General features: G+C 33.5%; 4 protein-coding genes across 4 annotated transcripts; 1 reads left to right on the top strand and 3 right to left on the bottom strand.

The window, feature by feature from the left end:
* Positions 1-74: 74 nt before the first annotated feature.
* Positions 75-1,723, bottom strand: LOC107899024 (L-type lectin-domain containing receptor kinase VIII.2). Its single transcript, XM_016824622.2, has one exon. The coding sequence runs from the start codon at positions 1,364-1,366 to the stop codon at positions 287-289; it is 1,080 nt and encodes a 359-aa protein (XP_016680111.1). The 5' UTR covers positions 1,367-1,723; the 3' UTR covers positions 75-286.
* A 4,351-nt stretch (positions 1,724-6,074) lies between these two features.
* LOC107899023 (uncharacterized) lies at positions 6,075-8,464 on the bottom strand. The gene is made up of 4 exons (NM_001326869.2): positions 7,980-8,464; positions 7,427-7,605; positions 6,642-6,996; positions 6,075-6,443 (listed from the first exon to the last, which is right to left on the bottom strand). The coding sequence occupies exons 1-4, from the start codon at positions 8,400-8,402 to the stop codon at positions 6,363-6,365; spliced, it is 1,038 nt and encodes a 345-aa protein (NP_001313798.2). The 5' UTR covers positions 8,403-8,464; the 3' UTR covers positions 6,075-6,362.
* A 12,898-nt stretch (positions 8,465-21,362) lies between these two features.
* Positions 21,363-24,321, top strand: LOC107899021 (flocculation protein FLO11). Its single transcript, XM_016824614.2, has 7 exons — positions 21,363-21,748; positions 21,841-22,102; positions 22,580-22,780; positions 22,858-23,545; positions 23,665-23,774; positions 23,853-23,912; positions 23,997-24,321. The coding sequence occupies exons 1-7, from the start codon at positions 21,575-21,577 to the stop codon at positions 24,047-24,049; spliced, it is 1,548 nt and encodes a 515-aa protein (XP_016680103.1). The 5' UTR covers positions 21,363-21,574; the 3' UTR covers positions 24,050-24,321.
* On the bottom strand, positions 24,115-26,751 carry LOC107899022 (fructose-1,6-bisphosphatase, chloroplastic). The gene is made up of 4 exons (XM_016824615.2): positions 25,978-26,751; positions 25,639-25,863; positions 24,628-25,134; positions 24,115-24,522 (listed from the first exon to the last, which is right to left on the bottom strand). Exons 1-4 carry the CDS (start codon positions 26,404-26,406, stop codon positions 24,451-24,453), a joined length of 1,233 nt encoding a protein of 410 aa, XP_016680104.2. The 5' UTR covers positions 26,407-26,751; the 3' UTR covers positions 24,115-24,450.
* Positions 26,752-27,918: the final 1,167 nt, after the last annotated feature.

Genomic DNA, 27,918 nt, shown 5'->3' with positions numbered 1-27,918 from the left:
CGCATATGTTCATCATGGAAACTTAGGGGAAACGAAAAAAATTCAAATAAAACAGTAAAGAACTTGCTCAGGAATAAGGCAAGCAACATTCAGTTTATATTATAAGGTAAAACCTCAATGATTCCATCGTTAAAACACTGTGTAACCAAGAGCATACATTTTTCACAATTGGTCATTAGCTACAAGCACACACAAAACCTGCAACTACAATTACAAAAGATCATCAATTTACAACATAATAAAACATCAATCAGACACAAAAAAAAAAAAAACCCAACTCTAAGATTTACTTCTTGCCATCTTTGACAGCGTTGTCTACTACTACTACTTTGACCTTGTTGTACTCGAAATCCACACCTTCTGCACCACACTCTTCAGGCACCACAGGTCGCCTATCACCAAACATGTTCCATAGGTATAGCACGCAAGAAGCTGTCAAGGCTCCACAAGCACCGCCGAAGACAAACACAACAAGCACTTTCCAAAAACATTTGCTACTCTTGTGCGGTGTTGTAAGAGGTTTGGGATTTTTTGTAATAGCTTCAGGATCAAGTGGTTGGGAATGCATCCAATTAGGAACCTGCCTTAGCTTAAAACTCCATAAGTGAATAAAGCATGTCTGCGAAGAGTTGCCATTTGAAGAACTTAAGCCCACAAACACTTGTTCATCATTCCATAGTTTTGACAAGTCGATTGAGTATGAAAGCAAGGGATCATCTGGCCTGGTACTACTAGATTGACTCAACCTAATCTCTAGTCTCTTAGAACTTGCTTCATAATCAATCCACGAATGTAATTTTTCTCCATTGCTTAGTACCAAATTGAGAGAGGATAAATTTCTAGCTTTAACTGATGCAAGGCTACCCACATCAATGCCCACATGGTTTTCATTCAAATCACCATGCTTGGCATCTCTGAAGGTATCAAATTCTACAGCAACAATACCGCTTTTGTTGTTTTTTTCCAATCCAAGAGAAATCCCAAACGTACTATTTCCCGATACATCAACTTTAAAACTACTAGGAACCATAATAAAAGCCAAACCATCACCATTTTTATGAGACATGGAGAAGGAAAAGTAGGTTGAAAAAGAAGCAAGTTTCCTTACTTTACCTTGAACAAGCTTGATGGGTTTCTTGTACATAACTGCCCCAGCACTACAACTCACTGAGTTAGTAAGTTGAACCCAAGACCCATCATTACCAACATGTGCATCCCCATATAAAGCAATATTGGACTCAAATTTTGGATCTTTACCAAAACTTTTGAAAGAAAAGGAAGAACTTTGATCTGCAGCTAAGATTTTGGAGAAGAAAACAAGACAAGTGAGGGCTGTGAGGTAGTTGGAAAAGAAGAAAATGGCCATCGCAGATGTGGGTTAGAGAGCTGAAATCAGAGTTTGGTTCTTTTTTGTTGGTCTACAAAGATGTGCCAGGTGATGATTCCATTTTACAACACAAGCTGGTGTCTTTTCCCTTAATTTTTTAAGGCTTGTGGGTGAAGAACCAGAGGAAAGAAAGTAAAGAAAATGAAGGTTGGGTTGGAGGGTGTGAAAATTAAATACGTTTACTCGTTTCTGCAATGTCTTTATGACTCTCTCTCTCTCTATCTCGGTGGTTGCTGGCTGAGGGAATATTATAATGGAGAATTAGCAATTTTGCACCCTTGTATATTTTTCTGATCTCTCAAGTCTACTCAATATCTTTGCGTATTTCCATTTCCATCCATAGTGCTTTCTCTTAATTTGTTTCATTAATTAAACTCCCAATAAAGGGAAGAAAAGGTTTGTGACTTTGAGCCTGGAAAAATTACTTGTAATAAAAATGTCAAATTATTTAAGTACAAATATATGAACCAAATTGGTACTTTGTAATGTGAGTTGTTAAGGGCTTATTAACAACTAGATAAGTAATTTTTTTTAATGGCTGTTTGGAAATTATTGGAGCAAGACTTACAGTTATGAAAGCAAACTTGTTAGCTAGGAGAAAAGAGAAAAGCTAGGAGATGCGTTGGGTAAATAAATGTAGTCTCAGGCTGAACGGACGTAGTTATAGCATGTTTGTATATTAGAGTCTACGACGGATGCGAGTGTATGATTCCCACCATCTCTTCCCTTTTTAATTTGCCTTTAGTTTTGTAAGAAAGAGGAAATGCATAAAAAAGAAAAAGGAAAAAGGGATTAAATTGCATTGAAGAAAGGGATGAGATCCTTTTCAATTTTTTACTTGCAGGATCGGTCGTCGATAAACTCACCCAACCCAAGCAAAGCTAAGATGGTTGTGCAACGTGCCTGCCTCACTTTACAGCCAACTCCACCTAAAACCTAATGTAAGCGTGCTCTTATCTTCACGCTCACCCAACGTATAATTCCTCATAAATTACTACACTATTTTCTCTTGCCAACTTATTAAAACGCCCACTCCTTACCTTCATCTTTAACCATTCTTTCATTTGTATTTACTAAATAAATTTTAAATTAAAAATATTTATATGTTTGTTATTATTTATTTTTAATTACAAACTAATAAAAATTTAATTACATATTAAACTACCATAAAATTAAATATATTTGACTTTTTCAGTAAAAAAAATATATAAGTATTTTAAATTTATATTTGACATTGAATTCATTAAACTATATTTATGTAAATTAATTAGTTACCCTTAAAAGATTTCCATGAAAAATATTAAAATATAAAAGTAAAAAGAAGAAAGAAAGAAAAAAAATGATTCATCGAACTATTCAAATATTTTTATTTAAGTCACTGAGTTGTTAAGTTTTTTTTTAAGTCTAGCTAGCGAATTCTAAGTGATAATTTGACGATCGATATAATGGATCTGTATTCATCGACAAGTAAAACATACCTTCTAACCAGATCAATTTGGCAATCAATGTCAAAGATAAAAGAAAAAAGTTATTTGAATTTTAGTTTGCAGATTATAATGTTCAAAGTTGTTTTATAGAAGGAAAAAATGAAATATAGAGAGAAAGGGAAAATGAGTTTTAAATTAGTGCAAGTAGAGAAGGCCATACAACAACAATTTTAATAGTCCAATGAGTGAAAATTTTTTAAATAATTTAATGATTATTTTATAATTTTTTAAAATTGAGTGTTTATTTCTTTTGTTTTCTTTGCGGGGAGGAAGGACTTTTAAGGAAACGTAATCTTACATTCACCTCTGGAAATACTGGCCACAAAAATTCTAACCGTACAACTTGAACAGCAAAATAACACACAAGTAAGGTTTTAAGTATTGAAACTTGAAATTGACTCAACTAACCGTTGAGTGTATGTTCTCAGCTGACTTCTCAATTATTTCCTCTAAAAAAAATGTTAGACAATGAGCAAGAGTTGGTTATCTTAAATGTAGTCAGTTGTTGCAACAACGAAGCCTGCTTTTTATTTTTATACCTATTTACTTCAGCTTGCCATGACTCGTGAGGTTGCAAAGGAAGAATGAATCTACCGAAATTTTTTTAGTAGGTTAAGGCCGTCAGGCGTAGTTAAATCTGAGTGACAATAGACCTTTGCATTCATTACTTACACTAAATATATTCATATGGACCAAATTTTGAATCCGAATAACATTGCCTAACTTACCAATGGAAAATGGTTGGTTTAATGGTCTATTCTATTATTTACAAAGCACATGCTTAAGGTTACAAAGACAGGTGCAGGGTAGGATATGAACTTTGGGTGGAACAAAACCCTTTGGGAACAAAGTTTAGAACCACAAAGCACTGGCACTTGTTTTGTGCATTAAATTTGAAACATGGGTAGGGAGGGGGACCACTAGCTTTTGAGGTGAGATTCTTGTGACCACTGCCTTTTGGCCTCTTTGATTGATTTTTTTTCTAAAGCCTCAAACCCTATCAGGTTTGGTTGGTTATGCTGAGATCTTTACCCTCTTTCTTGGGTTGGCAATAGGATCAAGAAATCAACAAATGGATTAAAGACACAACACCCACATGGAACTAGTTACCATCTTTCAAGCCAACACCTGTCTCCTAGATTAAGCAAAAAAAAGGATTATCATCCGCAGTAATATGCATAGTTTATGCATGAAAACAGTGACAACCTAATAGTAAAAACATCTCCAAGAAAGAGCTTAGGTTTTATCAACTGCTGAGAGGATAGTAGTTAATTGAGGTTGCAGTGGGGCTTGATAGTGGTCTGGCAATCCACCAGAGAGATAGAGAGAGACAAAGAAGCAGGCTGAATGAAGATAGCTACTTATCAGCTAAAGTAATTAAAGATGGACATAAATAGGATAACAACTACTGTGTAAAAAGGTAGCATTGTTTCCTTGTCTAGATAGGAGGACAGATTATTTCGAAGAAGCTGGCATATCTAGTTTGGTTAAAACCTTCACATTTCTAAATCTGCAGCACCGGAGGACCACCATTAAGCCCAAGACAGACCATGTAATCTGTGTCATGACCTAACCCAGTCCTTTGGACCATGTCGCTCAGCATAATCCGGAACCGTCTTCTTTGGGCACCCATAGGACCTTCAAGGTCTTAAGTGTGCCTCCACATATTCGAACCCGATTTGGATCAATTGGTATCCATTCTGTAAAGTAAACTCGTATGTGTGTTATGTTCCAAGTTCAAATCTAATGAATTGCACATTAGGGTGCAAAAGCCTTGAGGACTTGTGGACACACATTTGTGTGTTATGTTCCAAGTTCAAATCTATGGTGTTGGTGGAAAAACCTTGAGGACTTGTGGGTACCCAAAGAGGACAATGCTGGATTATGCATTCACAGCACAGCTCAACTTGTTAGACGGGTCATGACATAACCTAAATCCGGACAATTTAGTCTTAGTGGGATTAGATTATTTCGTGAGGTCGCTAAAGCCAAGTCTCCAAAGCCCTAAAGTAACTCTTGAAAATAGTGAAGAAGCAAAAGCTAATTCCAAGGTTAGGCTCTTGGCTATTTACTACATTGATGGCTTCTACAATCGGATCCCATTAAAACTTTCTATCATTTATAGGGTTCATGTGATTGCCAGTTCAAGAATAATGTATAAATTAGGTATATACTATCAATTTTAAGAAACAATGATAACGAGAGGAAGAAAGAAGCTAAAAGCTAAAACCATGAGGATGTAAGGTAATCAATATCTTAATAAACACTAGACTACAAACTAAATAATTAATGCAACTACCATCAATGTACCTTTGGTTAACCAAGCTTTAATATTATGGGGCACTAGATGTAAACCAAACTGCTCCACAAGTTAAATATATATATTGTTTTCTTTTAAAGGAAGTTCCTCTTAGCTCTCCCAAGAAATATATAAATAAATAGAAGGAAACAAGAAGAAGCAAGTTCCACTTAACAGTACAACACAGTGCAGTACCCAGCAAACCAGAACCAAGGAAGATGTGAAGGAAGAGTTAAGAGATGGAGTACAGCTACCCTTCGGTTGCAGCTCAAGACCCAATCTAAGAAACAGAAAAGAGGCTATCCACAACCAAATATTAAACCCCAGGCTTTGATATTTAAAAAAGAAGTAATCAACTGACTTCAACAACAATGATGAGACGTCATTATTGTTATTATGCAATTCATATTCAATGATAGTAATCAATTAACTCCATAATAACAGCAAGCTCCAACTTCCGAAGGTGCCTGTCCATTAAGCCTTGACTACTTAATTGACATATCCCAAATTAGGATATCGTCAACAAAAGGAGCAAGGGGACAACTTGGAATGTAAACCAGTTTTCTGAGGATTAACGAGTGAATATCATAACTCCATCTGAACGAAAGCTTACAGTAGCCAAGCATCAGCCTGAGCAAATCCACTATCAGAAAGGAAATAAAAATAGGCAGAGCATCACCTTCAGAGACATGCATATGAAAGCACACAGTTTTATATAAAACAGACAAGTAACATCATGAATCTCAAGTTTTATCCAGATGCCTCTTCAAGAAATATGTTCTATTAATCTACAAAGTGTTTGATATAGCTGCAATGTAAACTTTGTAAAGCATATTTATAAAGCGAAAAATGTTCTTAAAATGACTAGGCAAATTAGGATTGTATGTACACAAAAAATGTATACATCCTGGAGGGTAAATATGAATGTGATATATCAAAGGGTAATGACTTGAAACAGATTAGACAAATTCAGAAAATTTCCTATTACCTGATGGTAAGATACAATTGACACAGGAAGCAACTAAGAGAATCATCTACAAAAGTTTGCAAGCAACGATGAGGTGTATGTTACGACTTCCGTGCCATGATATACATACAATGTGGGCTAAAAGATGCCCATAGCGAAAGGACATTAGCTCAATGATCTTACCCTTCAACTGTAATGATATATCAGGAGAGCACATTCATGTCATTTTGTTTCCAGTACAACATCCTTGACATCTAGATCTACTAAGGTTTCTTTCCCGAATAGTGTAAATCCCACAGTTGCCTGCAAGAACCATGTTTTCATTTTAAAAAGTCATTTTAACTTGATACGTAAATGCATAAGTATCCACCATCATTACAAGAAAGGATGTTTTAGGTTATTAAGGGCTATAAATGTTTCTCGGTTCACACCAAAAAGTATGCAAGCACAGGCCTATTTTTGACTTAGTAACTTCACTTGTTCACACTGTAAATGTCATACCTTTCCAGTTTTGCGGTTCAATTTCTTAAGGCTGCCAATAAATTCAGCAAAGTTCCCAGACAATACGCGAACCTTTGAACCTGGGACTAGTTGCTTAGAATACTTTGCTCCATTTACTACAGTATCAGACTTCTTTTTAGTTTGTCGTTTTGGCTTAGTGTCCAAAACGGAGCTTGTAACACCATTGGAATCTACATTATATTCTATATTCATCTTATCAGACATGAGAGCATTTTCTCCTTGCTGTTCCTCCTGAAATGCTTGATCAGCTTTTTCTTGTTCCACCTTTGCCTGCCTGAAGATTGCCTCCATGTCATCAACAGAAACCGGCCTAGGTTTGTTTATTTGTCTTTTTCTGCAAACCATGCACGAGTAACTATACTGACTGAAAAAACTGAAAAACAGAGAATATTATATAAAATACTCTGAATTCAGCATTATTTTCATAAAAAATGTATACAAGTGTCCTTGGGTTTGTTCAGGTCTTAGTGCGTTGTCTTTATAGTTTAAACATCTTCGAAATCCTAACATACCTTGAAACAAGATACGAAAGAATCATGAAACCAACAGTTTTATTTAGATTGGGTAATTTTTAAATCAACAACATCATATAGTAAAACTCTCTCCAAAGGTTCATTAGAAATCTTATATTTTTCGAAACTCAAAAAGAAGTATGAAACAATGCCATCTTCATACTGCAAACAGATAACAAATTAACTTATGATTGTAAAGCCATGGTTCTAGAGAATTTAGAAATTTTCAAACAGGAAAAAAGCAACACTCACGTATTCCCAACCTTTGAACCAACGAAACCTCCAACTCCGTCGCACTCCCTTATGAAGTCATGAATCTCTTTGTTCAATACACATCTTAAGAAAACACAACCAGGAAATAAGGGCTTCGGTTTAACTGATATGGAACCATTTTTTAATCTCTTCTTCTCCTGAACAGCTGGAGTATATATCTGAAGGGAAAAAAAAGGAACTAGTAACTGTAATCATATTATATATGCATCAAATTCTTAACCTTTTCTCTATCTTAAACAATAACGCCTAAAATGCCTAGACAACTTTTCGTTTGTACATATAAAGAAGCTTAATGGAGGAGATAACAATGGTTACACCAATTCCAAGGCTAGCCGCTGTGTCTAGTCCTCTTAGCAACAGTTAGCACAAACAAACATTTTGATATTGTTCTCTCAAATCTCAATAACGTTTCAGTTCAATCCTCGAATAAATCCCAGCATAAAAATAAAAGGCTACACGAACAACACAATGCATCTTATGTTCTAGCAGCCGATAAATAGAAATAGCAACAAACTATACTGGCTCTGTTTACCTTAAATTCGATGTTCGGGAAGTTCCTAGCGAGCACGCGAGCCGTGACCTCGGCTGTCTCGAGACCTCTAAGCCGGGAGACTCGAACCACCCACCATTGAGGACCCAAGTGAGCCAAGTTATCAAGATTCAGTTCCTCAGTCCAAGAAGTGTATCTCTTCTTGGGTTTTTTAATGAGCCTCTCTTCAACTTCTTCTCTCCAGCTGTACCCGGATTTGCTCTCCCTTCTTTCGTTTCTAAGCTGCCTTCTCTCCCTGGCTGATAGCTGCTGCTGCAGTTGGACTTGCGTGTCAGTCGAATCAAGAGAAGCAGAGATTGGTGCGAGTCGCGGAGTGTGTTTGGTTGACGGAATTTTGAGGGAAATTGAGTGGAAAGATGGTGGAGATAGATAGCAAGGACTCCATAGAAGAAGGCCCTGCTTCATTTTTTTTTTCTTGAAGATTTCTTCGACCCCGGGATAATGTGGAAGTTGGTGCTTACTCGAACTCGATAGCGTTGGTGCAGAAATTGTTGTTTTTGGGCCCATTTATAGTGCCTCGAGATGGGCCGACATGGTCCAATCCTTTTTATGTAAAATTTTATTCTTTTTGCACTTTAATTAAGCAATATGTATATATATATTTTACATTAACAATAATGACGAGAATTGAAAAAAAATGTTTGGAGTCCGAGATTAAAGATAAGTAAAAGGGTGTATTAATATTTGTATATCACATGTCAAAAAGGATTTTCAATTCAATGACATGATATTTTTTAAAATTTATCAATCCGTAAAATTTGATCTCTCATTTCTTAACAATTTAAAGAATCTAAATTCTCGTTTATAATTTTATAAATGATAAAAAAATTCCATCACAATTTTTCTTAAACGATTTCTACGAAAGCTTTTTTAATTGCATATATAGAGAGAGAGATTTCAATCAATATCATTTTTAATCACTTGAATGGACTGCAGCTAACTATGTATCTTTATCGATTCTATTATTAAAAGGTAAAAGAAAGCCATGATTTAATCCTACCATTTGTTAAACACCTTACTAGTTTGGGGTGGACTTGTTGAAATAAACATCATTCCTAGCCTTCCATGTTGCCCAAAGCATGCACGTAGAAACTTTTTAAAAGCTCCTCGCCTTTAAACTCTCAATGTTCATTGATGGATCAAATCTAAAATTGAGTTGAGGCAAAATCAATTTATCGTTATTGTAAGTGAGCTTTCAAACCATGCAGCTCTTGCAAACTAACATTGCACAAAAAGATGTTTAAGGGTTTCGAGCTTCACTCCACACAAAGCGCAGGTACCATTTGAAGTTATGTTTCTCTTTACTAATTACTCCATTGTTGGCAAACAAGTGTTGCATGTTTCAAAATACCTTTCAACTACGGTTGGATCTTGATTGGTTTTCTCTATTACCATTATCAGTTTTCTAAAGAATATTGAAAGTTCCTTAATTGAAAAGACATTGCCCGTGTCATCTTTTTTCCGTACAAATATAAGGATCTACTCAAGAGATCCCTTAAGCTCTCTTGATGACCAGGTTGATTAGTAACTCTATTCACATCTCAACACTTACTATAGCTGACTCTCTAATTGTCAATCAGCGTAAGTGAGTTATTAAACCTCACCATATACAGTCTATATTAAAAATATATTACTGCAAAACGAAATGGTAAAATAGCCGTGTTAGTTTTCAAAAATAACATATGATTTCCTGCAACTAAAAAAATAGTCTGAAAACAAAAAAATAAGTATCACAAACATAAATTTAACCAATCAACAATGATGACACACATATGCTAGGCTTTTAGCCTCCAATTTCTCAATAAAAATAAAAAATAATACTATATTTAAACCTTCTTAAAAGTCTTTCCTCAACCTATATGGGATTTCTTACTTTGCATTACCAAATTGTCTAAAACATGCTATGACACCATTTTTTGGATAAAAACGGGGTCGACTTGATTTTGAAAATGAAAACGAAAACGGGAGTCGCTACCAATCCTTTTTAATAAGGTGTGATTGGATCACCTTGAAAAGCGGTTATTTTTAATAAACGATTTGATTTTATTAAAACAAATGTTTTGGTCCATGAAATTCAAAAAAACGGGTTCGGGAGTCGGTTACGTACGAAGAAGGGTTAGCACCCTCGTAACGCCGAAAAATTGGTACCTAGTTGATTAGTTAATGTCTTAAAGTCGAAAATTAAAAACTTTGAAGAATTTTAAAAATACGATCCTAAAAAACTTTCGAACAATATGAGTGGAATTTAAGATTCTCTTGTTTCGAAAGGATATCACATCCAACATATTAGGGTACGATATTTTAAACTCTCGAAACCAAGATCACCTTATGGTTTCCAAAACCCATACTTTGAAACTTTAAGAGGGTATTTGGTTATTTGGCCAAACAAGAAATTGAAACCCAGCTCATTAGGGCACGCTTTCTCGAATTTCCAAATGCAAAATATTGCCTTTATTATTTTTTAGAAAAATCCTCATCTCGAGAAAACAACGTGTCATATCTAATGCATTAGGACACAACGTATTGAATTCCCGATAATGATCTTTTTATTTATGTTTTTTGGTTAAAGAGTATTCTCGATTATTTAGATTCAACGAAGAAAATTGGAACCTAATACGTTAGGGCTCAATCCTTTCAAAGATCCCAAATACCGAGTATTACCTTTATTTTTTAAATTTTCATTTTTTACGAATTTGAGTAAAAATTGATGTAATGTTACATTTGATGTACGAATAAATGTTGCATTGATAAATGACAACTATGGATACGATAATGTGAGCATAAATAATATGAACAACAACGTCTTTGAAATAAATAATAGGAGAGACAAATCTATCATATCACAACAAATAAATGGGTGCAATATTAAGACATTCTTTTCGAATAATAATGAACACATACACAAATAAACAAATAAACATGGAGTGAAACAAAAATGCAATAGATGAAATCAATAAACTATAAAAATATGTAGAAAAATATGTTTGTATTTATATATGCATATTTAAAAAATAATAATACAAATGTATAGGTACAAATATAAAAATATAAAATATATGCTCATATACGTATTTAAAAAAGGTATTGATGTGTACATATAAAATATATAAAAGAATATATGTATGAAATATGAATATATACATATTTATGAATATAAAAAGGTATACGGGTATATATATATAGGCATGCGTATAGATCATAAAAATATATAAGTATATGTGTGTATATATAGATAGGTTATAAAAATGTGCCCATGCACATACATATATATATTATAAGGGCGCGTGTATGTATGTATGAAATATAAAAAAAAAATTAAATACAAAAACTATGTAGGTATATATATATATTTATATAATGAAAATATGTATGTCTATACGTATATATATGTATATGTATAAGGATTATAGAGTATATAAAAATATATAAGTATGTGCATATAAATTCAAAACATGTATATATGTATGTAAATTATAAATTAAAAAAAAACATAGGGATATGTATATATAAATACAAATATGCATAACTTTATATATATATGAATATAAATTATAAAGTATGAAAACATAAGTATGTATATATATAAATGAAAATACGCAGGTGTATATATATTACATAAAGACAAAAGAGATATAAATATATATTATAAAATAAAACAATGTAAGTATGTACATATATAACAAAATTTAGGAATTAAAAAGGCATAAATGAATAAGTAATGATAATAATAATAAAAGAAGATTAATGATGCCATATAATAGTAATAATAATATTTAAATAATTAATTTAGAAATAAAATAACTAAAATAACAAATGAAGGATTAAATTGAAACTTAACCAAAATTTAAGGGCCGAAATCAAAGTAAAGAAAAATGTGCAAAAACACTGGAAAGGGTCAAATCAGGATGTGCGCGAAGAAGGGGGTAAATAGGAAATTATTCCCCTTTTATCCCTTAAACGCAGCGTTCTCAAGTGACAAAATAGTCGGAGGACTAAAATGAAAACAAAATAAAATCAGATGGGTAAATTTAAAAAGGAAAAATTAAAATAGGGACCAGATTGAAGGAAAGCCCAAAAGCGGAAGGACTGAAAAGGTAAATATACCCTCAGTCCAAAAACACACGGATCTTTAGGGTCCATGGGCGTAGACGGGTCGCCTTAAAACGGCACCGTTTTGGCGTTAAAAAACCTTGAACGAAACGGTGTCATTTCGCAGCAGTAAAAAAACTAAGGTTTTCAGAAAAAAAAATTCATTTCCTCTTCTTTTTCCAAAAAAAAACGCCCTCATTCTCTCTCGGCCCCTCTCTCTAGTCTGGCCTAGGACCGACGAAGGCTCCGGCGTACCTCCGCCGTAGCTGCGCCGCAAGCGGCAGTCGGAAGTGCAAAAACTTGCCTTTTTTAGCCCCGTTTGGAGCTCGTCTCTCCTAGAATTCGGATTCGAAGCTGAATCCTTTGAAAGGTGGCCACGAACCCTAGAACCGAAGGGAAATCGTTCAACTCCTCCTAAGGCGCGACGCAGGTAAACCCCTTTTCCTTTTTATTTATTAATAGTTTTTTTAAAGAAAGAACTGATTAAAAAGAAGAAAAAAAGGCTAAAAATTCGGAGAACAATAACTTTTAGAAACTGTTTTTCTATTACTCTTTCTTTCAAAAATTTTCTTTTTGATACAATATTTTGTTCCCCCCCTTTTTGATTACATTTCATTTGGCTCTTATAGCCGATTTGCACTGTTTATACTACTGTTCATATTACTGTTTCTTTATACTGCTATTGCTTCCTTTTTTGCAGGTGGGGTAAGGTCAACGAAAGGATTTTCCATCTTGGTGCAAGGCCGTACCAGAGGAGCAGACCTCGAGCGGTGAGTGTGCTGACACCGCACATGGGGGCAGCGACGCAAAGGGGGCATTAGGGTTTAGGTTTTCTTTTCTGAAAACTGTAGGTTGTGGGCATAGGGTTTGAGTTTAATTTTGGGCCTTGGGTCGGTGGGATATTTTTGGTCTTATTTGGTCTGATTTGAGTGTGTTGGCCCCGTGCTAAAATTGGGCTTATACAAAGTGGCAATCCAACAATTCTTCCCGCAACATATTTAAACATCTTTGCCTCTATTGCAAACATCTCTTCCTTCCAAAATGCCTTTTCACATCTAAAAATCGGATGGTTTGGCTTTGACATATTTGAAAGGACAATCTACAATATATGGCTTTCAATACTTATGCTATCTGTTCATTTGGGTTTGTCATAATTCTTCGTGCTTGTTTGCGAGCAAAGCTTCATTTACAAGTTCAGTCTATCTAATGCCTCCCTTGTTGGATAGGTGTATGTAATTTGATCATATTTTTTTTAAAAATGAAGTCATAATAATATTGAATTAAGCTTTGTAGAATTACTTACTATTTTAAATTAATTAATCAATATGACAATTAACCCTTCTTCATTTTATGGTTGTATTCAACAGACGTATATTCTTTTGCACGTAGTTTAGGTTTAAAAATATTTTTATATGAAATAATACTAATATTAAAGTAATATTTTGTATCCATATTTAATTACAATTATGATTTTAAATTAATTATCATTTATTCAGTGCTACTTAGGAATGAGCAAAACTCAATATTTAACACTATAAATATATACATTAACATCCAACACTTCCAAATAGCATCTAAAGAAGCACACAAAATTAAATTTTAGTTTGATGCGTTTTGCTTTTATAACTGAGATTGTTAACATTGATAAGTTAGATATATCTAAAAAAGGAATGAAGTCAGATTATTTGAAAAAGAAGTGATGAAAATGGCATCGAAAAAGAGACGAAAGATTATTTTAATTGATAATAAGACAATATTATGTTATTAAATTTTAAATATAATTTTATTCAATTTAATTTTTAATGCTTGCTATATAAAGAGTTTGATTAGACAAAATATTTGATTAGATGTTTATCGTTAACATATTAAAAATCTATAATCGAGGTTTTCTGCAAAGAAAATAATATTTTTTTTGTAAAGTGAAATGAAAGAATGGGCATCAAAAGATAATTAATTGTATTAAAAGTTAAATAAGTTGACAAATAAGGATAGAAGATAGTGATAAGTATGATAGCTTAAAAGAAGAATATTAATATTGAGGAAATTTAAATATTTTTTTTGTAATTTTGCTACTACATACTTTTAAATTGAATTTTATTTAAATTATTTTAAAAAATTTTAATATTTTTATTTTCTTTAAATTTATTTTTAATCATTTTTAGGAATTTGATTTTTTTAATTTGCATTTAATTTATTACATTTTTTAAACATTCATAGATATTCTCAACGTTTAGCCGACTATGTTTTAAACATAATTATGGTTTCTTTTAATGATAATTATTTAAATCGGATTAAATTTTAATATTTTAGCATTAAATTTAACAAGTAATATTTTTTCTAAGTAAAACTGAGTGAGCAATACAAGAGCAAACCAAAAACCGATGAACACCTAAATCTCAAGTCGATAAGCTTACTCCGTACACCCAAACCTATGTCTTTCAATGTTATTGGAAAAAGACAAAGAACGATCCATATCTAAGATAGAGCAAAGAGGATGGGGAAGATCATCCAATGTCTAACGTTCAGTATAGAATAAGGCCACTCGAGCAAACTCGTGATCTGCCTTATTAGCAGTTCGTTATGTCCAGTGTAAGGACAAAAGTTGAAAGAACGATTTTAACATAACGCAATCTTGTAGAACCACACCAAACTCAGAAAAATTCAATGCTGACAAACAAAGAGCTACAATGGCATACTTACAATACAATTCAATAAGCACATTATCAAAATGTTCATCCTTAAGCCACAAAAGAATCTCTTGAATAGCTAGAAGTTCAGCCATACATGGATCTAAAGTAAAAGGAAACAAATATGAAAAGCCTTAGATGAAGGCCCTTGAATGATCCCAAAGAATAGAAACAAATGAGGAACCATCCTACGAAGCGTGCATCATTGCATCAACATTGCATTTGAAGCAGTCTTGGTCTGGTCCAATCCAACGACCATTACTGGCCATTCTTACAGTAGCGGACTGTTGCACACAATCAATGATACAACGAGCCTCTGTCCAATCTTGCAAGAACCTATCCTCAACCAAAATGATAGTGTGATACGAGGCATTAATACTTTTCTAAACAAAAAAAAATTCTATGTAACCATAAGCTTCAAGCAGCTGTCATCATATGATGCTTAGTAAAGTATCGTGGGGCTAGAACTTTCATCTCGCAATCTGTGTGGCCTTAGGTGATTTTTTGGGTTCAAATTCTCGATAGAAATTCTCCAATGCACCAAAAATAAAGTGGAAGCTACTCAAAGCAAAAAAGCGACGAAAAATAGAAAATCAATAAAGTAAAGCACGCTAAGTATTTGAGTAAATGCTACCAAAGTATTCTATTCCTCTAGAAAGAATACAAAGAATGAGATGATTAGAAATGAGAGGAAAGACCTCTATTTATAGTTGAGCTCCCTCAAAACCAACTGTACAGATTTAATTACATCAATGATCGATATTAAAGCCTATCTACAATTGAGAATCTTAAGGGATTGACTCAGTCCTTTAAGTTTACAAAATCAAATCTTCTAATATTACTTTCCATATTTACCAAGGTAGTCCTAATTTTCCATAAGTGCTTCATGAGCTTCTCCACATGTTCCACAGATTGTGCTAGTTCAAGTGGGTCGAATGAGCCTTGTTTAATCGATTGACCTCCATGAGACACTCTTTGCGCATTCAAGAAAAAACCTCGAATGAAGGCTATAGAGTGATCCCAAATAATAATAACAAATGAGGAAGCATCTTGTGAAGCGTGCACCACTGCATCAACATTGCATTTGAGGCAGTTTTGATCTGGTCTACTCCAATAACCATTACTAGTCGTGCTTATAGTAATGGGTTATTTGCACATAGTCAATGATGCAACAAGTCTCCGTCCAATATTGCAAAAACCTATCTTCCACAAAAATGATAGTGAGATACAAGGCATTAATTAATACTTTTCCAAACAAAAAGATTTCTATGTAACCATAAGCTTCAAGCAGTTGCCATCACATATGCTTAGTAAAGGCATTGTTCATTGATAGGATAAAATGAAGAAAAGCATAACAGATAAAAAATCCACAACAAGCCTAAAGTTCCACCATACATCCAATGCTATAGGGCATTCAAGCAAAATATGTTCTATGCTATCAACCAAGCCATGTTGAGAGTGTGTGGGGTTTATGGGGTAACCCCTCTTAGCCAATTGTCCCTTACAAGGAAGAAAATGATGCATACAACATCACAAGAAGTCTTTAACTTTATAAGGACATCCAAATTCCATAGAGAAGACCAATGACCATTAACTGCCAAGTTCATAATGTTGGACAAATAGTTTATTGCTAGTGCATAACCTAGTTTAGCTTCATACACCATTGTACAAGTGAAATGCCAAATAACTCTAGCATTTGGCTTAGTACATGCAATAGATAACTTCAAAATACATTTAGCGCCATATGGAGCCAATACGCCCTCTACTAGTTAAACGTTTCATAGGTCACCATCGGGAGTAAAAAGATCACTCACTAGCAAATCCTGTATGTCTTTTAAAGGAATAGAATCCACATGAAAATTTGTTTCATTTGGAATCCATGGATCCATGAATACTCTAATATTATGCCTTGTGCCAAGACTCTGATAAATTCCTTCTAACAACAAAGTCTTGGTAGCATGAACTCTTTTCTAAATAAACAAAATGTATTACCTTTAACAAATTCGAGAAACCCAAACTCGGGAAAGTGGAGTTTAAGCTAAATATTTAAAATCCTTACATGAGATAAAATCATTTTAGTAAATGTAAGAACCTCAATTTACTCTTAGTTCAATTCAATGTTCAGACAGGTGTTTAAATAGATGTTTTAGTAGAATGCAAGCAATATATTTGTGCAAGAAGCAAATCAATGATAGAAATAAACATAAATCCATAACACGAGTAAAAAAGATAAGTAGAGAGAGAATCAAGACACAATATTTCTTAATGAAATTTAGATTCCCTAATCCTATTTTGTGGAGTATTGCTCAGAGAATGATTTTAATTAAAATTCATCCAAGACAACTATTGGCTAAAGCCCAATCTAGCCTTTCCCAATGGATAGTTGTAGCTCTAAAGTTGAATCAAATTGTTACAAATCACTCTCCCCAAATAACTCACATTACATACATCTCCATAAAAATCCTTAAACAAGGAGTGTCTAAATACATCCCTGAATGACTAAAGAAGAAGTCGATTAATAACCTATTTATACGCTGATACAAGAGTCTCTTCAACAACTTTTGATAAGCATCAAACTTTTTAGTAAAAGGCTGAATCTATCTCTTGAAATATCTTCAATAACTATCCCATAAATTCATTCATCATCCAAGTAAAATAGTCAGTTTGGTCTCCAAGTAAAGGATAATGGTAAGGCTTAACATGGAATTACAGATCCTCCCTCATTCTACTCTTCCCAATTCCAATTAGCAACATTCAACAAATAATAAAACATGCTCTGAGAATCATTTGCTAATGGTGTGATACACCATGAAGATCAAAGTAAAAAATGTCAACTTTATTATGTATTTAGCTATCCCAAAGACATGTCAAGATAGTTGTTTGAACAAGGGATAGAACATGGTGACAAAATATACAAAATGAAGAGGAACTTCATCATAAAATATAAAACTTTGCCATTTATATGTTAATAGATCATGATAAACACTATTGTAGAAGCCCAAATTTGCTGGCCCAGTAAAAAATAAAAACAATGGCCCAAATTACACTCAACAGACCCAAAAATAAAAAAACTCTAGCCCAGGAAACTAAAAATTTTCAGCAGCAGAGAACCCTAGTAGCTACTGGCTGCCGCTCCTGCTTCTGCCCAGCCCCAGCGCCGCGTGCTCTGCCAGGCTCCCTCACGCACGCCACCGCTATCGTCGCCAATCGTTGGCCCTCCACGCGTGTCAGACACCTGCAGAGAGCAATAAACACGTAAGCACAAGAAGACAACAGAAGCATACAACAACAAAAAAATAAGAAAATAAAAACAAAAGTTGTAAAATGGCTATAAAAGGCCACAATGAACAATAGTTTTTTTTTTTCTGGCAATTTTTACAAACATTAGAAATAAAAAAAGGTTGTTGTTTTCTTCATTGTTAAGATTTATTTGTTTATTTTATCTATTATTCTCTTTTTACAAATCTGTTGTTTAAAAAAATCATTAATAAACGAAATAAAAGAGGGAAACATACCTGAAGCGCTTCGCTTTTCCGCCGCCGGTGGTCCTACCGCTGTTGTCGGATTCGATTGGAAAAGGAAGCCGAGGGATTTTTGGTTGTTTTCTGGATTTTGGGGGCCTTTTTGACTATTTAAACCCCAAATCGGGGTTTGGCTCAAAAAACAAAGCGAAAATATTTTTTTTACTTTCCAGCCACCGGGCACGGCGGCGCCATCGTCGGTGGCTGGAACCTTGGCCGGATTCGGGGAAAAAAGGGAGAGTTTGAGAGTTTTTTGTGAGTTTTTTTAAGGGTGGGGCTAAAATGATTTATTTTCTAAAATTTTTTAACTTAAATAGGCCGATTAAACGGCGTCGTTTTGAGCCAGGGTCACCAGTGGCAAAACGGCGTCATTTTACCCTTACCCGAAACAGACCCGACCCAGTGGCCAGGATCCGCGTGTTTTGTCTTTGAGGGGCTATTTGCACATTTAGCCCCTCCGCCTATGCGGTGTATTCAATGCGGTTTTTTTATTTTCTATTTTGGCCACGAATTTTCGCATTTGTTTCAATTTGGTCCTTGGACCATTTGCAGTCCCTCGATTAAAATGTTGCGTTTCGAGTGGGGGAATATTTCACAATCAGTCCCTTGAGTTTTGAGCGCGTTTCAGTTCAGTCCTTTGGCAACCTCTTTTATTTATTTGCGATTTGAGCCCCAGATTTTGCGTCCGTTTTTAATTCAGTCCCTAGTCGGTTTAATTATTTTTATTTATTTATTTATTTACTCATAAAAAAATTTTATTTAATATTTCATTTAATATTTATTTATTTACTTAATTTTGATCAAACTTACATTAGATTTTATTTTATTTATTTATTCACTATTTTAAATATTGATTTTGTTTATTTTAATTCTTGCCATTATTATTGCAATTTCATTCTATTAATTATTTATTTGTTATCTTCAAATGTTTTCAAAACTAAATCTATTAGGATTGTATTTGTTTTGTTATTATATTAATGTTATTGTTATATTGTTTCTTACATTATTATTCATGCATTTCGATTTATTTGTATCAATGTTATGTGTATATTTTATGATGCATATTATGTTATGGATTTTAAGTGTATGTTGTATATTCATTATAGGTCGTGTACGGCATTCTTTCCGTTTTGAACAACTTCTTTTCAAATATAATCAAAATTGCACGCATTTGTTTTTTTTAAATTCCATTAATTCGTATTCCAAATTCAAAAGGGTAAAATTTAAAAAATAAAGACAATATTCCGTATTTAGAAAATTCGAGAAATCGTGCCCTAACTTACTGAGCTTCGATTTTTCTCACGTTGATCCTAAATAACCGAATATCCTTTAAAATTAAAATAAATGAGGTTTAAACAAAAAAATAAAGGCAAGCTTACTCTTGAAAATACGAGGTGTTGTGTCCTAACTTACTGAATGTGACATCTTGTTACTTCGAGATAATGATGCATTTTCCATTTTGAATTATTCGAGTAATTTTAAAATAACACAATATAAAGAGGGATCGTATTTTTAAATTCTTTTCGAGTTTTTAATTTTTGACACCAATACATTAATTAATCAACTAGGTACCAATTTTGGGCGTTACGAGTGTGTTAATCATTCCTCGTACGTAACCGACTCCTGAACCCGTTTTTCTGAATTTCGTAGACCAAAAGCATTGTTTTAATAAATCTAAACCGTTTATTAAAAACAACGATTTTACGAGGTGACCCGATCACATCTTATAAAAAAGGATTGGTGGCGACTCCCATTTTCTTTTTCATTTTTAAAATCTAAGTCGACCCTGTTTTATAAAAAAAAATGATGTCAACAACTATCATTACAATAATTCAATTATGAAATTGAAAGTTTCACTGTCTTGGAATGAATAAATTGTCTTACCATTTATATGTGTTTGGTTTTGATGTTGATTTTGGTGCATATGTTTTCTTTTAATTCAACATGGTACTTATGCTTGGTCTATGTTATACAATTTGACACTTGCCTGGGATAAAGAATATTTGTCACGTGGCAATGAGGATGTGTAATCATTTAAAGTAAAAGTACAACAAAATTCATTAACAAAAAAAAATGTTTTGTAAAAATAAAAAAGAATAATTTTCTTTATAAATTCCATAATGTTTTATAAAAATGATAATTTTATATATAAAAAATTAGAACGGCATAATATCAAATTTAGCTTTTAAAGTTTACATTTTTGTTAAATTGACCATTATTTTCTTTTTGAAGCTAAATTTGACTTTTAATTTTTTAAAAAGAGTCAAATTTGACCATCAGCTTTTTGAAAAAGAGTCCAATTGATTTTTTTTCAATGAAAATACCAACTAAAATGCTAAGCTTTTAAACATGAAAGTTTTCATGACAATCCACTTATATTGATGCTCTTTTTTTTTTTACTTTTATGAAATTTATATATATATTTTGAATTTGAGTTTATTTAAATTTATTTATAAATTTTAAATTATTTGTTGACATAGCATATAAGATAAAATAGTGCCATGTTAGCATGAAATGCACGTGGACTACCACGTGATTAACATCATTAAAAAAATAATGTTTTAGTCAATATTTATGTTAAAGAAAATCAAATGACTCATTTTGAAAGGTTAATAGCTAAATCTAAAACAAAAAGAACAAAGGCCAATTGACAGAAAATTAAATATTGGGGGGTTATATTTAACATTATATAAATTATAAAAATCAAATAGGTTTTTTTTATTATAAATTTCTAAAAATAAATAAAAAACACTAAATATTCTCTTTGGGTCATGTCATTTTTGTTATAATTTTCATAAAAAATAAAAAAAATAATTTATATAAAAACAAAAATAATTTTTAATAATTTTAAAATTTCAAATATTAACATCAATTATGTCATTATCACCATGTGCTCATTGGGCCATATAAAAAAGTAAACATTATTTGTAGTAAGTATCCTTTTGTGTAATGGAAACCAAACATAGGAACCAATTTGAAAAAAAAGTCAAGATTAGGTACCCAAAAATATATTTTACCTATATTAATTAAGTTTATTATTCCAAAAGCCATTGGCATGTGATTTTCCCGGGAAACGGAAAGAAGATTAGAAAAAAGGGGGTTTTCCCGTTCTAATTTTCTCCAAAAATTTTCAAACTCTGCCGCGTTTTTCATTTCACCTCAGCCATGGCGCCATTTCACACTTTCCCTCTCTTAACTCACAATCATATATCTTTAGTCCACTCTGAAATTCCCTCACTATTCCTTTCCCTCTATCTTTCTTTTCACTTTTCAAAGGAAAATGGGGAAGCAAAGCAGGTCTAAGAAACCGGAGAATCTGGGCAAAGGAAAAGTCACTCCGGTCCAAGTTGCATTCATCGTCGATCGTTACCTTTCCGATAACAACTACACCGAAACTCGTTCCATTTTCAGAAACGAAGCTTCATCTCTCATTTCAAAATCCCCTGTTCGAGAGGTAGGTCCCTAATTGACTGGATCAGTTAATCTGTTATCTCCATTCTTTATTATTATTATTATTATTGAATTATTTCTTGTTTTCTGCTATAGGCGCCAAAGAGTTTGTTGAGTTTAGGGGCGATGTTAGACGAGTATATTTGTTTGAAAGAGCAAAAGGTGATAGTAGAGCAGGAAAAAGCTCGTTTGGAGCAAGAAAAATGCAGGGTTCAGTCCCTTTTGCAGGGAATGCAAAGCGTAATGAACGCTTACAATGCAAGTGCCACTGCATCAGTGCCTATGATTCCTCATGCTAATGCAACTAAAACAGTAGCCGTGGTTCCTCAATCAGATCCACGTGCCGGATCTCCTCCAGGTACAAATGCTGAGCTTTGGGTCGTTACTTAGTTGTATTAGAATTGGCCATGTTTTTGTTAGATCTTACTTTAGGTTGAACTGTTGATGACAGCATTAGAAGATTTTGAGCCTTTGAAGACTGAACATTTATCAAATATAGGTGTCATCGGTTTAGCTCAAAATTATTGTTTGATTAGATGTTTGTATAGTTAGTATGGTGGTAATAAATTCTGAATATTTTAAAGTCGTGCTAAATGGAATATTTGGAATTGGTGACTAGTGGCAATTTGTTTTTGATAAGTATTTTGAGTTTTCAATTGATGCAATTGGGTTTTAGAGTACTCTGGAGATGTCTAAATTGTTGTATTTCTATTTGAGAATTATTTCATGATAATAATTTCAAATCATGGTATATGATCAAAAAATTGATATGCGTATTTCTTGTGTTCTTTTTGCTAAGCAATTCCTGTATTTTATCGATGTTCTTGCTTTATAGGCCCTCCTGTGTATAGTACACCAACTGTTATTCCAGTATCTGGTCCTTCTAATTCCAGGATGGAGAGAAACAATTACCCTTCGCCAGTTCCAAGTCAGCCATTAACAAGAAATAAAAGGAGCTCGGAAGTTGTTGCTGAAGCCCCAACAGCTGCAAAGAAAACTCGTAGCAGATCAACTTCTACGAAGTTAGCAACCCAAGGTATGCTTTCTTCATTCTTATGCCCCATCATTTCATGGCTTGATATATCCATAACATCCCTGACATGTTTGTTGCAGGAACAGAGAAGCTGCCAGAGTCTGATAATGTAATGAATAGACAAGTAGATGGTCAGTTACGTTCTTTAAATCAATCAACACCCGTCAGCTGCACACCCAATGAATCGACAATGCACGCATCTGGTGTTGCAAAGTGTTTGTTCAATCGGCCACAGCTGTCCCCTCCAACTAATTCTTCAGGTCCTAAGACACCCCCGCAAGCAGTTTCTCCTCAGAGTGATAAATTAATGACTCCTTTTGGTGGTTCTTCAACTGCTAACCGCGGTCACAGCAATACTCCTCAAGAGATCACTCCTGCCAACTGCACTATAATTTCAACCGAGAGAGTCACGGTTAGTCCTTTAAAACAAATGACGTGCTACACCATTGAGAGGAATCGTTGCATTTCTTCTTGTTCACCAGTTAAGACAGGCTTAACGAGGCTTGGCAAGAGGGATCATGTAAAGAGCAGGCTGGACTTTGATGGTTCTGATGCAACAGTTGATGTGTACAAGCCAATAATGAACGAGACCTCCACGTCTGAGTCTGAAATAGATGCAGATCTCTTTGACCTGGATTTGCCAAATTTAGATGCTTTTGGTGAAAATTTCTCCTTCTCGGAACTATTAGTGGATCTTGATCTTGGACCTGATGGAATTGGCTACCCTTGCCAACCAACGTTGGGTACTTCTGGATCTGCTCTTTCAGGGTATTGATTCTAACTTCAATCAAATTGCATTTTTTGACCATTAGTTTCTCCACTCATTTCTTCATTAATTTCCGTGTAGTCATTTTTCTCTGACGTTTATTTTCTGTCATGCCTCACAGGTCCTCTCATGACTCAGGGGATGACAATCTGGGGGCTAATCAAGTCTTGTCAGAGTTTTCATCTACTGTCACAGAAGTGTTTTCAGAAAAAAACATGAATGCAGAAGGAGGTAAAGCTCACTGCTGCCTAATTTTATTGCTTCTAAACTGATATTTGTATGCTTACTCTGCATGTCCTATGGTTGCAGGACCCAACACCTTGACATCAATGAAGTCTATAACAAAATGCATAAAGATATTGAGCCCTGGTAAAATACTATAACCTGCTACAGTCATCATTTTGAAAGTTAATATTTCTCTTTATTCATGTTTACTTTTACCTGAATTTGCAGCAAAAGGTCAAAAAACTTCTCCGGATAAAAACAATTATTCTGCTACAAACTGAGTGGTTTTACCATCAAGATGACTAGTTGGCTGACTATCGGTACAGCACCCACTACAAGCAATATCTAAACCCTTCAAGCATTTTAACATGGCATTAAGCTAATTTCTTTGTAAAGATCAAGTTGTGTTTGCCAATGTGATTTTTGTTTAAAATTTGAGCAACATAGATGCTCTACAAACTCAAGAATTGTTAATCAAATGTTGTATTTTTTAATTAATCATGTAGGATACTAAAGATACCATGGAGATGTTGATAGCATTTTGATTGTCTAATCATGTAATTGTTTAATTGAAAACTTCTCTCGTCATCCTTGATAGGAAACTTGTCTTGTCATCTTGTGTACTTGAAATATGCCCATAATATGCAAAAAGGTTGAAACCCATATGTTGGTGCTCAACAGCTCAAGCCAAGTACTTCTGTAATTTCTGAACTTCATCTGGGCTTCCAATGAAAATTGGTGTACGTTGGTGTACCTGCCAATATAACATGCTAAAGCCATTAATGCTTGTCTAGTGCAAGGACATGCTCCTGTTAACATTGTAATTCTTAGTCAATATGGTTCTTGTTTAAGCTGTTACCTGCTCAGGTACGATGTCAAGAATTCTTTGAACTCCATCTATTGCAGTGCCACCAGCTTGTTCTATTAAAAAGCTCATTGGTGCACACTCATATAGTAGCCTCAGATTTCCATTTTTGCTGTTCTTGTTTTTAGGGTTGCCATAGATGCCACCGCGAAGCAGCATTCGATGAATTTCACCAACAAGGCAACCTATGTAGCGGCCTGAGTATGGTTTGCCATTGGATCCTGGTTGCCTAAGGTGGTCAAGGTAGTTCTTCAGTTTGTCATCCCAGAGGTCATAATTTCCTTCATTGAAAGAGTAAATTTTACCAGACTCAGGTATTTTGATATTCTCATGTGTTAACACAAATTCTCCATAAGTGGGATCTAGGGTGAATGCAAACACCCCCTTGCCTAAGGAGATGGCGAACACTACAGAGCTTGAATATAGACAATAGCCAGCAACCAATAAATTTCTCCCTGGCTGGCAAACATTGATGATGCATTTTTCTCTTGCTTGATCAAGCTGTATTGTAAACGAGTTGAAACCATTTAGGTAAGAGATTAAAACAGTGGCCTTGTTTAAATAAATGTGGACTGTTTTTTTGCAGTTCACTGCCACTGTTTAGTTGCAGCTGTAGGATACAAAACTGCAGGTAATCTATGCTGGTTAATGTAAAAGTACCATGGAGGCCCTTGTATTATAAGTCAGATTGTATTTTGGTCTATCTATTCAAAAAATTGACAAACTAGTCTTTGTACATTATATTAATGTGTAAATTGGTCATTTTAGTTAAAATTTTGAACAAACTAGTCCTTGTACATTAGATTAATGCTGACGTAAATAGATTAATGAAATGGATAAAATTTTGAATAGAAGAATTAATTTACTTTTTGATCTAATATATAGGAACTAATTTGTCAATCTTTTGAGTAGGGGGGTAAATGCATTCTTACTCCTAATATAGGGGCCTCCATGGTATTTTAACCGTTGTTGACTAAGATTAGACGTTACAGATGAAAGGATTACCGTGGAGGTATCATCGAGATCGATAAGGCATTGCTCGTCAGGGCCATATATGCCAAAGATTGATCCAGTTGTTAATGCAGTATCAATATTGGCTGATCCATCAATAGGATCAAAGACAACAATGTAGTTTCCAGAATAAGTTTCTTCAACTGCAACAGGTATATCTTCTTCCTCTGATGCTATAATCCCTGTTCGTCCACTTGATCTTAGGCAGTTGCAGAACAACTAAACTTATATTATGTAACTTGGGTTAGTGAATAAACATCATAACATGTCATGGTATTTTTGTCTCATGTTACCAAACGACATAAATAAAACCCATTGGAAACATAGACTAACCTCATTGGATATAACGTCCAGCTTCTTCTGGTCTTCACCTTGGACATTGATAGTACCTTGGCCGCCGGTGAGATTAATAATGCTTGATCTTTGGAGCAACGAAGCTATCTGTTTACAAGCCAAGGAGATGCTTGATAGAACAATAGTGAGCTCGGCGTCAATGTTGCCTGCTAGTTCTTGTTTCAACAGCCAAGAGGTTAAATTCTCGATTGCAAACTGGGTCTTCCTTTGCTCCTTGTTTTGGACTTGTTGTGTCACTGTTTCCGGCAATGGAAGTTCCACCGCTTTACGTTGAACGCCGGTGGAAATTCTGTGTGCGAAACTTGGCGAGTAGTGATTGAAACGATGAAGGCTATGAGGAAAGGTGGATCGATGTGACTTTGAGAAGAGGATATTGCAACAGGACGAAGTTGAAATTGCCTGAACCATTTTTTCTTTTTCAGTTTTCTATTTTCCGCTGATCCTTTCTATAATTTTGGTTGTGTGTTTAAAACTTCCAATTGGGCAGTTGTTTGCTTATCTGCTTGTTGCTGACAAATGTGTGATGGTGATTATGCCTGCAATCAATCCAAATGGAAGATAGCATCCACCATATAGCCTACCAGGACCCACTTGTATTATGTCAAAGTTTCTACTTTTAGCTCAGTTGGTGTAAATACTAGTTATGGGTTTCAAAGCTCTGTTTCTGGAACCATGGAATTCCACTAAGTTAGTGAATTTGTATCGGTACTTCTTGTGTGGGTCGGAATATTCTATTCTATTAAGTTTTGTTTCGGTATAAATTTAGTTGGTATCGATTGTATTAATTATTTAAAATTTAAAATTTAAAATTTTTTAGTTTGGTTTTGTTAGTCGGTGGATTGTTATATGTATAGTATAATTAATATTATTGTTTAATTATGGGATTTTTTTATTTGTTTATTCTGAGTTTGTTTAATAATAAATTATATTTATGAAGTTTATTGAAAGAATATTTTATATAATTGATGAATATTTTGTGTTTGAAATTTATTCAATATTTATAAATATTTTTTATATACATATATAAATTATATTTAAAAATAGTAAATCCAAAATGATATATCTGAACACAAATACATACAGTAGAAAAATAATACGTCTTACAGACATGAAATTCACTCCAAAATTTTGTTGGGTTAAAGCCATTAGGTTTAATCTCTTAATTTATTAGTCATGGGTGCTTTTAAAAGCCCAATCAAAATGTGAAATTCTCAATTTGGTATTATTAGTCATGGATGCTTTAAAGCCCAACCAATATTAACTAAACTGTACAATAAAAAAAATATAATGATAAGTTTATCCTTTAACGTTTATATTTTTGTTAATTTGGTTTTTGATTTTTTTAACTAAATTTAGCTTTTAAATTTTCAAAAAATAGTCAAATCGTTTTTCTAACATATTGTTGATTAAAATGTTAATTTTTTTAACAATATTAACATGGTAAACTGTGTGACAGTTCACGTGTGCTTTATGTTGACATAACACAATTTGTTTGTATGCCACATCAACAAATTGTTTAATAATTATAAAAAATATTAAAAAATATAATAAAATAATTCAAAATTCAATATATATAAAAAATTCATAATAATTCAAAAAATTAACATGAAGTATATGTGAATTGCCATATGGGCTGTCATGTTTAAAAATTTAATATTTTAGTCAATGTTTTCGTTAAAACAACAACAATTCAACTCTTTTTTAAAAGATTGATGGTCGAATTTGACTTTTTTTAAAAAGGTTGATAATCAAATTAGATTCTTTTTAAAAGGAGATTAAATGTAAACATTAAGGCCAAAATTTTTATTATGCAAAAAAAATTATTAGTTTGGTATTTGAAGAATTTCTAAAATTAGTTTAATATTTATTCTTTCATTTCATAATTAGTTATTTTAGTGTATTTTTTCATTAAAAAAAACA

The sequence above is a fragment of the Gossypium hirsutum genome, chromosome D04 (assembly GCF_007990345.1).
Source record: "Gossypium hirsutum isolate 1008001.06 chromosome D04, Gossypium_hirsutum_v2.1, whole genome shotgun sequence".
Taxonomy (NCBI): domain Eukaryota; kingdom Viridiplantae; phylum Streptophyta; class Magnoliopsida; order Malvales; family Malvaceae; genus Gossypium; species Gossypium hirsutum.
The sequence above is the reverse complement of the archived record's forward strand: the minus strand, read 5'-3'. Positions and strand labels throughout refer to the sequence as shown.